The sequence below is a fragment of the Branchiostoma belcheri genome, unplaced genomic scaffold, assembly GCF_001625305.1.
Source record: "Branchiostoma belcheri isolate BF01 breed outbred unplaced genomic scaffold, Haploidv18h27 scaffold27, whole genome shotgun sequence".
Classification (NCBI taxonomy): Eukaryota; Metazoa; Chordata; class Leptocardii; order Amphioxiformes; family Branchiostomatidae; genus Branchiostoma; species Branchiostoma belcheri.
Window position 1 is genome coordinate 1770153 of NW_017803876.1, and position 10261 is coordinate 1780413.

General features: G+C 44.9%; 1 protein-coding gene across 1 annotated transcript; it reads left to right on the top strand.

Annotated features, from left to right (window-relative positions):
* Positions 1-794: 794 nt before the first annotated feature.
* LOC109472230 (sodium/potassium/calcium exchanger 3-like) lies at positions 795-7961 on the top strand. The gene is made up of 11 exons (XM_019771857.1): positions 795-892; positions 2449-2619; positions 3104-3243; positions 3494-3551; positions 3835-4022; positions 4814-4914; positions 5255-5409; positions 5907-6197; positions 6619-6720; positions 6981-7089; positions 7578-7961. Exons 1-11 carry the CDS (start codon positions 835-837, stop codon positions 7786-7788), a joined length of 1584 nt encoding a protein of 527 aa, XP_019627416.1. The 5' UTR covers positions 795-834; the 3' UTR covers positions 7789-7961.
* The last annotated feature ends 2300 nt before the right edge of the window (positions 7962-10261 follow it).

A 10261-nucleotide genomic window follows, 5' to 3' on the forward strand; every position in this document is an offset into this window, starting at 1 on the left:
CTGACTTCAGAGGATCGAGTTTGGCGGGAAACAATAGGTTGTCGTGCGCCGGGACTATACACGGACAGCGTAACCACCCAGATATGTGTCGCCATCAAAATAGATCAATTCATCCGAGTACTGCCCGGCAGCTACTTTTATTACACTTAGGAAGACTAATGTTCGTCTGTCGTCCGTCGCCATGGCAACGGTTAGTCACGTGATAGGTAGGTTTCGCAGCAACTTGACGTCATGTATTTGAGGCAGTAAATGCAGTAAGACCTTACCTATGACTTTGTACATAAGTCTGCCGTTTGTTTGTACGTTTGTAGGTATATATAATCCACAAATTTGAAGGAGTGTTATTGCAAAAATCAGGACAATTGAACGTTACCGCTCGTCTGGAGACTAATACATAACAAGACTAGACACTTAAGGGTTCTCTAGTGGGCATGACGTGTTTATAAAGAAATCAGCTGCAAAGTTTGTCCAACGAGAGAGGTTTGTGTTCAGCAAAACAGGAAAGTTTTGACAAAACTGTTGGTAGTGAAAAAGCAATCAGTGTGCCATGTTTGTCGTCCTATCCAAACATGGCTATACAAACTTTATAACTTATTAAACCGACTCCCTAGCCTCATTTTTTTTGAAACCATCATAACGTATGAAAGGTAAAACATAAAATTCTGGGGAAAAGAAGCAACTTGCACCATCGAAGACAGCATACCACTGTCTGCCTTTACTCATAAGCAAGCTGTGATGTTTACGCCCATGTCAGGGGTTAAACGTTTAACTTGACAATTTAATTAATAGTCTATCTACCAAAGCGGTTAGACAGGTTAGGGCACACGTGACCTCATGACGTATCAGGTCTCCAACATCGCCCTCCATGTTGTTACCCAGTGGGTACATACAGGTATGTAGAATTACAATTAGTATTATAAGAAGTACAACTCGAAAACTTTGACGAAGCAACTATCTTTTGTTATTGTGTACGTGGTTTTTGCTACGTTACGTAGAAAGTTAAAACATTTGCCAACTAGAGTTCCACGATCTCATACCTTCGCCAAATGATGTTAGCCTTTATGAATAAGAAATATACTAATCACCCTGATTATGCAAATAGGATCCTCAATTGCATGAATTATATCAGTCTGTTGATCATATTCTCCACCAAAAGACAGTCTTATCTTAACAAAGAATGCCATTTTCTCATAAATTATGCAAATGTGGTCCTTATTTGAATAAGTTATGTTTAATTATGTTCACCTTCACTTAACTTTCAAACACCCCAAGTATGAAATTCCAGGCAGTTACCACTATGCAATTATAACATTTTCTCATTTATTATGCAAATTAAGTCTTCATTTGCATAATCAATATTTGCCTGTGTTTCTCTCGTTCTTAATAACATGTTACAAGCTTGAACTTCCTATCATGGAATGCAGCTGATTTATAGAATTTCCTCATTAATTATGCAAATTACATCAATATTCGCATAATTGTAATATCATTATGTCAAGCATCACTTAAGCTACCTACATACCAAAAATCACGATGATCCATCAATCGGTTCTTGCGTTATCCTCTTTTAAACATTTGTCCTTTAAACCCCCCTGCAGTTCTAGAGCAAGCCGCTAGGGGGCCTAAACTCACGTCACTTCTTCCCCAGCACAAGAGCTACCTACCATCCAAATTTCATCACCATAGCATGTCTGGATCTTGAGATATCAAAACCGGAAGTTCAGCTGCAGTACCATAACAAGCCGCTAGGGGGTCCAAAATCTAATCATTTTGAGGTCTCATCAAGACCTACCCATCTACCAAGTATCAAGACAATCCATCAAGGCCTTCTCAAGTTATCGTGTTGACAGACAGACACACACACACACACATACACGAACGCCCCTGAAAACATAACCTTCTTGGCGAAGGTAACAAGGTGATGCTTCCGATAGCATGGTCTCATTTGTAGTGGAACAGCATAATTCAAGAATCTATCAATAGGTGATATTTAATATATGTCTAGGTCTTGACCTACAAAAGAAGGTATTAGATATCGAATCTCCTTGCGACTTTCTTTGGTACTGTAGCTGGCGAAGGAGTCGTGTCTCGTTTTTTTTTAACCAGTCGATCAAATTTTCTTAGGACAATTTTAACCTGACGCAAGGCTGATAAATCAGGAAAAACAGGGTAATATCACGCATGGGGAACTCTCCAATAATCAGCCGAGTAGTCTGCTCGTTGAGGATGGGCTCTTATTGTCAGTCAACCAACCCGGCCGGTCTAACAAGCCTGTAGCTGATCCAGTACACACATACAGTGACATACTTCTCATGAGCGATCGCATATGTCTCTTATTCCTGTCCTGACGCCAAGTGTGAGGATCTTCATGCTTCGTTCTCAACTCTTTGCTCAGCCTTAGACAGAAGTTGGCACTACCTTGTACAGACAACCACCTGTTTTGTCCAGGCCACAGCATGCACCTGCCCTCGACTTCTTACAGGCCAGCGAGGAGAAAAACAAGATGGCAGGCAACTGCCGCCATTTTCCTGTTGTTATGGGGAACTCTCGGAGCGATTGTGAGCCTACAGAAGTTATTTTCCGAAGAAGACGTCTCCAGAACGACGTACGCGGTGGCAGGTGGGTAGATTTAGATTCGAAGTCAGGATTTTATAAAAACGACTTCTATGGTCCGTTCTCTCCATGAGGACACGTAGTCGTCTGTTTAACATCGATTTGTCTTAATTAAGACACGCCTTCTTTCTTTGGGATGTTTTCTTTTTGTTATGAACCACATTCAGCTCTTTTCTAACGGTTGGCTACCTACGTTCTACGTTTAGTCCTAGCTAGGGACCCTCTATACCCTGGCCACTTCTTCTAGCCTATACCAGAGTTTAGAGGTGGCCGGAAAGAGTAAAAATCGGCCAAACAATAGACAGATACCATGCCAGGAAAGTTAGTCTCCAAAAGAAGTACAGTTTGCCAGTCATTCACAGCAATATGGTTCAAAATTTCGAATCATTTTCCAGATTGTCCTCTGATTAAACATATGAGAGCTCACAAAAAGTTCTCATAAACTGAGAATAGTTTTGAAATGACTGATTTTGTGATTTGAAACCGCCAGCTGTCCCCAGCCACGGCGCGCCCGCCACCAACTGTTCCCCGCCGGCCATCCACCACTTCCCCGCTGACCTGTTCACGCAGGCGCAGCGGCGTCAGGGAGCCGTCATTCTACACGTCATCGCCTCGCTATACATGTTCATGGTGAGAACAGTTCAAAGATTGATTTATTAATTCATTACTTTTTGTCAGGTACCTGACCCTTATGAACATAAGCAATAGGAGAAATGATACATGGCAACAAGAACGGCATACAGTACCTCTAAAAATACAACTACATTGTACTTGGTGAACTTGAATTTGCCCCAAGCACGCTTCTAGATACAACAGACCCTGCTAATTTAGAATCATGTGTTTAGATATCGGTACTCAGTGATAACCTTTCTTCCTGCAGGCGCTAGCCATTGTTTGCGACGACTACTTCGTACCTTCGTTGGAGAGGATCAGTGAAGGTGTGTATATCTGATACTACATGATTCCATGCCAATACAACACGTCATGAATGCACTTAACACAGCGCTTTCGATTTCTTCTGTAAGAATACATTAAGAATTATCCGTTCATTGTCTTTAAAACATTTTCTGTAGCCTCTACCGGGCTTCAGAAGCGCGGCTAGAAAGAGTAGAAATTGTCCAAGTAGGCAGATAACATGCCGGGAGAGTAGTACATGTGCAGTTTGCCGATCTGAAGGCTAATGTCTAAGGCTGTTGAATTATGTGGACTTTTTACTGCTAGGTCTGCGTCTCCAGCCGGATGTGGCCGGTGCCACGTTCATGGCGGCCGGAAGTTCTGCCCCCGAGCTCTTCACGTCCATCTTCGGCGTCTTCATCAGTCAAGACGACATCGGAGTGGGAACCATCGTGGGGTCGGCCGTCTTCAACCTGCTCTTCATCGTGGGGCTGTGCGGGCTCATGGTCGGAACGGTAAGACCTGTTACACACATCGTGGGGCTGTGCGGGCTCATGGTCGGGACGGTAAGACATGTTACACACATCGTGGGGCTGTGCGGGCTCATGGTCGGGACGGTAAGACCTGTTACACACATCTACACACACATCGTGGGGCTGTGCGGGCTCATGGTCGGGACGGTAAGACCTGTTACACACATCGTGGGGCTGTGCGGGCTCATGGTCGGGACGGTAAGACCTGTTACACACATCGTGGGGCTGTGCGGGCTCATGGTCGGGACGGTAAGACATGTTACACACATCGTGGGGCTGTGCGGGCTCATGGTCGGGACGGTAAGACATGTTACACACATCGTGGGGCTGTGCGGGCTCATGGTCGGGACGGTAAGACATGTTACACACATCGTGGGGCTGTGCGGGCTCATGGTCGGGACGGTAAGACGGAATTGTGTTATTTGAACGTTATGGCCAGCTTTGCCTACTTTTTAAAGCCTATACCAGACTTCATAAGGAGCGGCTGGAAAGAGAATGTTATAGAATGTTATCTGTCTAATTGGCCAACACTCCAGGGAATTGTTCCACTGTTCTCCTCCTGTCAAGCCTGGTAGAGGCTTTACTTTTATAGACCTCAGTCGATGTCTGGCGGCAACTAACGTAGGCCGGGTTACGCTTCTTATAAACCCTGTTGTTGCATTGATTTTTATGCTAACAACGCTTCCAGTAAAGTTAAATCTATACTCCTGGAAAAGTCGCGTTGAATCATGACAGATGATACCTAACGTGCCCTGATCCTTTTCTCCAACCAGGCCATCACCCTGACGCTGTGGCCCCTGCTGCGGGACTGCAGTGTCTACCTCATCAGCGTGGCGGCGCTCATCGTCAGTTTGTACGACGGGAAGATCCACTGGTGGGTATCGACTACTCCTCGGATCCTTCACACATCTACAGCAAGGATAGCCTCCACCAGACTATAACTGAGAACGCCGGTTCAAAAACAGTAAAATTTAGCCATATAGGGAGAAGAATTGGTCAGGGGCAATGAAACAAACCTTAACGGTGGACTCACTCCCCTGACCAGTCGGACTCTATTTTTGCTAAATCCTACCATCCTAACCCCCTTATAGAATCCTATAAATGCTGTGGCGTTGAAGACTACATGGTTCCAAAATGGGTTTAGAATTTAAAAAGGTAAAGTAAAAGTAAAGTAAAGGAAGCCTTTTTTTCACCAACTTCATGTCCATTTGCAGGTACGAAGCCGTTGTTATGGTGGTCCTGTACTGTCTGTACGTGGTGCTGATGTACTTCAACCCCCGCCTGAGCGCTCTGTTCAACTGCTGCTACCCAGGACGGGCTGGCAAGGACAACAAGGAACAGAAGGAGGACACCCTCCTCATCAAACCAGGTACAGATTCAAGGGTTAGGTGTAACAAGTCGATCGGTGTAATATAGCCAGCTGCCGCCGCGCCGCGTGCCTGCGAAGCTGGTGTGTTACGCCGAAAGGCGGTTATACCGGATATACAGATACAGATAAACACTATACTAGTAGTTGGGTAGAAATCCACAGCCTGGATGCCAGACTGTTTTTAGGGCCTACAAAGGCCAGTTCCTTGGCTCCAAGGCCAACATTCTCTTTCTCTTTGGCAGTTCAGGCCAACATGCTCCCAAGGAAATTACTAGTATACCGCAGCCCCTTTCAGTTAGACCACGATCCTCTGCCTAACCCTGGGCCAAGCATGCTATGGGTCGAGGTTGTTACTATAGACCAGAAAAGAAACCTGGCCATTTTGCCGCTATTTTAGGTACCGTAGTGGTGCCAAACAGTTTAGATTGCTCGCACGCACAGATCTAGAGAGTATAATCAGGATTTTACGTTACTTAATGTGTATCTGTTTATCACAGTTTCAGAAAAAGGCACCGTAGAAAAGATATCCCAAGAGACACCGCTTAATGTCGCGGTCACAGCCGACGAAACAGTCCGAGAAGAGCCCGAGTCTCCGTTCTCCGTCCCGTCCCAGCCCTGGAGGAGAGTATTATGGGTAGTGGGGCTGCCTCTGACCGCGCTGCTATGGGGGACCGTGCCTGACTGCCGCCGGGACAGGTGGAGAAGATGGTATCCTGTCAGCTTCCTCATGTCAGTCGTCTGGATAGGAGTCTTCACATACATACTCGTCTGGACGGTCACCGTCATAGGTACGTCGGTTTTCTGTACGCCTGTCCGCAGGTATATCGTTTTAGATCAACCAAAGATAGCTACGAAGTTAAGCCTGAGTTCCAAAACGAAAAGAAAGACTCGTCAACCTTCATCAGATGTTCTTTTCGTGTTCGGGAGCTAAGGCTTAACTTAGTAACTATGTATCATATAGTTAAAAGCCTGCATAAACAAAATTTAAAAAAAAAACGTCTTGATGTTATTTGGCCACTCTACCTTTCTGCCAAATTTCATGTCATTTAGCCCCAAAATGAAGAAATTGAATCCATTTAACGAAATGGCAGAAAAGGAGAAGAAACACGAGGGAAAACAATTATGTTTCACTACGTGATGTGGTAAAGCCATAATAATGACATATAGAACTATAGCTGATGCGAGCAACTTGTTTGATTCCGCCTGCAGGTTTCACGATGGGTATCCCGGACACAGTCATGGGCCTGACGTTAGTTGCCGTCGGAACCAGCGTGCCTGATGCCATCTCTAGCGTCCTGGTGTCGAAGGAAGGTACGGGAAGCAAGGTCTCTTCCGCGCTAAGAATGTGCTAAGACTAAGAGTCCTCAGACTAATTCATACCAGCTATTTGTAAACGCTTAAATATACTCTGCACAAGGCGGCGGCCACAGCATCAGATCTAGAGTGCTACCATGACCTTAGCTTTCGAGGTGGATGACTACTATAGAATGCCAGTTCTGTTGAACCACACCAGATTCTGAGCATGGAGATGTTCTAAGCAATGTATTTCCCCCCTGAACCCTGTCTTGTAGGAGAGGGAGACATGGCGGTGTCGAACGCAGTCGGCAGTAACGTGTTTGACATCCTGGTCGGCCTGGGCGTCCCTTGGTTCTTCAAGACGGTAGTGGTCGATACAAACAGGTAATGATAAAGCGCACAAAGTTAGGTTAAGTCTTATCATCATATTGTAGTCCGGCAAGTTTTCTGGCATCAGTTGAAGTGTAACTACCGCCTGGTATACGCAGGTGACACTAAAGAAACACTCGTCTGTTGAGTCCTGATACGGAACAGGACTAGGCTCTACCAGGTAGGTGTGTGTGTGTGTGTGTGTGTGTGTGTGTGCGCGCGCGTGTGTGTGTGTGTGTGTGTGTGTGCGTGTGTGTGTGTGTGTGTGTGTGTGTGTGTGCGCGCCGCGTGTGTGTGTGTGTGTGTGTGTGTGCGTCTGTGTGTGTGTGTGTGTGTTTGTATGTGTGCGTGCGTGTGTGTACAAACGTTACGGTATAAATGTACACAGAGGACGTAGAACCAGGCTTGAGGCCTTGCCCTGTGTCATACAAAATGGTGTAGCCAGTAAACCCTCACAGCAGCTGTCAAAACTCACACACGTACTCCCCGTCTCTCCCCGACAGCGTGGTGTACATCCAAAGCGGCGGTCTGGTGTACTCTGCTGTCACCCTGCTGTCCACGGTGCTGGTCCTGCTGTTCATCATGTGGCTGAACCGCTGGCGGCTGGACAGGGAGCTGGGGGTCATCTGCAGCTGTCTGTACGCTGTCTTCCTCACTCTGGGAATCCTGTACGAACTCGGTGTGTTCGGAATTTCGACCTGCCTGCTAGCCTAAGCTGGAAAATGAACGCTGTTGCGAATTACTACTTCCATCGGGGGATGCCGGTTCTGAGTCAAACTTCCGTCAGATATTTTACATCAGTTGGGTCTCTGCTGATGAGACAATTTGCAAACTTCCAACCACCCAAAGAAGGTCTATGAATCTCGTGTTGAATGTCAGCATGAAAAGCAAACAACAACTAAGCAGCAGTCACGAGGTGCGAGTGAATCGGGACAACTTGTGGGAGTGCAGTAAATATTCAGATAATTGTGATCAATTCTTCTCTTTTCTCGAAGTTCTTGTTTAATTTCACTATTTCTTTGACTAATTCTACAGAGAAGGAAAGGGGGGAACTATTTCTACGGGTTTGATGTTCACGATTTTTTATGTCCAACGTAAGACCTTCTCCTAGCATTTATGATGATCGTAAGTGTTCGTGTTTGTCAGTTATGACTTTGATTTACTAACAACGTGTACAGAAAAGGAGACATTGTGAATGAAACTTCTCACATCAGTAACTACAATGCAAGGTGCAATTCAACTTTATGTCGAAAGGAGCGCAAGGGACAACTTGGCTCAAGTGATCAACTTAGTGAACCTTTAGTACATTCTAACATTCACGGTTAGCTGTCTCTATGGTGTTGATTTATGTCATTTAGATATTTGTATCTTATACATGAAACTGTTTTGTATCTTATACATGAAACTGTTGTAACATATTTCCGAAATAAAGTTATTCCATATCTTAGTCCATATCGTGTGTTTTGTCTGTTCACGAGTCGTTGTCAGAAAGACATGACTCGATTCTTTGTTTGTTTGTTTATTTGCTTGTTTGTTTGTTTGTTTGATTTCGATCCCCACTAGTCTTACAATTAATCTAACACTATTCTTAGTGTAGTCCGCAACAATATAATACAGCAAATAAAATAAAAGAAAAGAAAAGAACAAGACAGTTACGATTAATCATTAGTAGACAGAAAATTAACAAAATCAATTGATTATTAAGATGGAAAACGCAGGCGCAGACGAACGATATTATCCAGTTGTGCCAGGGTCACGTGACAGGCGTGGCTTCCCCACATTAGTCAGTCATGAGTGCTCATCAAACCGGCACAATCATATCATCGTCCCGTCATGTCATGTGGCTTTCTCCGGCACACGGCTTCATTCATTATTCATGGCTGGTACAGTGTCATCTGTCTCCCTTAACAACACCGCTGGCCTCATGTGACACGGAAATAGATAATGCCATACCCATGCAGACCGGCACTCCTCCTCTTTGGGTAATGCGTTTAGCTGATACTTTCCACACATCACTGTTGTTGATATCCAGAAGGATGTGCTGTGTCTCCACCGTATGGGAACTTCAGCTGCAGACTACATCATGAGATCTTGTGGTGTTTCTTAAGATACAAAGGTGAGACATCATTGTGCCTGGGGTGCTTGAATATTTTATAGGAACCAGGTATTACATACAACTGCCTCTAGATTAGAGATACCATCTTACTCCAGCTCATCAATGCCCAAAGAGCAAGAGCAAGTGATAGAACTTAAGAAGGGGTGTAGTGCTGCTGTATCAATACATGTGTTTTTTACCGCATGGTGTATAACACACTAATGAGCAATACGTATCCATTTTTACAACCGTAACAATGGTCGATAATCTATTAATGTGCCGAGGGTATGGTTGGAAGGGGTATAGGTACTGCTTCATGAGAACCCCCCCAGTAATGCAGCCACTGACTCTCGGAGGTCAGCCACTTAGCATAGTTACACAAGCAAAGTTACTTGGTTTGCACATACGCTCTGACCTACGGTGGTCTGATCAAGTTGACGCCATGGTGTCCAAGGGCAGTAGAAGGTTATACTTATTAAGTAGGCTGCGTCGAGCTGGCCTCCCAAGCTCTGACCTTGTCACAGTGTATTGTGGGTATATTCGACCAATAGTTGAATATGCCACGCCCTGTTGGAATGCGGGTATCACAAAAAAACAATCTGACAGCATAGAAAAAATCCAGAAAAGGGCATGCAGAATCATGCTGGGTAGAAGCTATCACTCGTATTCCGAGGCCCTGTCAACTCTTGACCTCCAACGTCTGTCTGAACGGAGACTGACCCTGTGCCGGGCCTTTGCCCTTTCAGCCACTAGGTCTAGGCACGCCCCCTGGCTACCCCCAGTTAGTAACCACTCACACAACATGCAGCTAAGGCAAACACGGCGCTACAAACCACCCATTGGGACAAAAAGATATTTATGCAGTCCTGTCCCCACAATGCTGAACATACTGAATAACCTTGCCATACAGTAGATTTCATTTTATGTTGTTGCACATGATGTAATTGTACTTTTTTATTATTGTCAGTTGTACCTAAGTAATTTGCCAACAGAAGTTGTATGATGTAATTTTAGCATAAATGTGTATTATTCTAGCGTATAAGTGGTGTTTAATGCCTCTCAAGGCACTTTTTATGGTATATATATTATGTA

What these genes read in the sequence shown, in the direction of transcription:
- LOC109472230 (XM_019771857.1), top strand. Translation starts at nt 835, where the DNA reads ATGACGTATCAGGTCTCCAACATCGCCCTCCATGTTGTTACCCAGTGG. An exon ending in GCGGGCTCATGGTCGGAACG is followed by an intron (nt 4,023 to 4,813) that starts GTAAGACCTGTT and finishes TTCTCCAACCAG; the next exon opens with GCCATCACCCTGACGCTGTG. An exon ending in GTAGTGGTCGATACAAACAG is followed by an intron (nt 7,090 to 7,577) that starts GTAATGATAAAG and finishes TCTCCCCGACAG; the next exon opens with CGTGGTGTACATCCAAAGCG.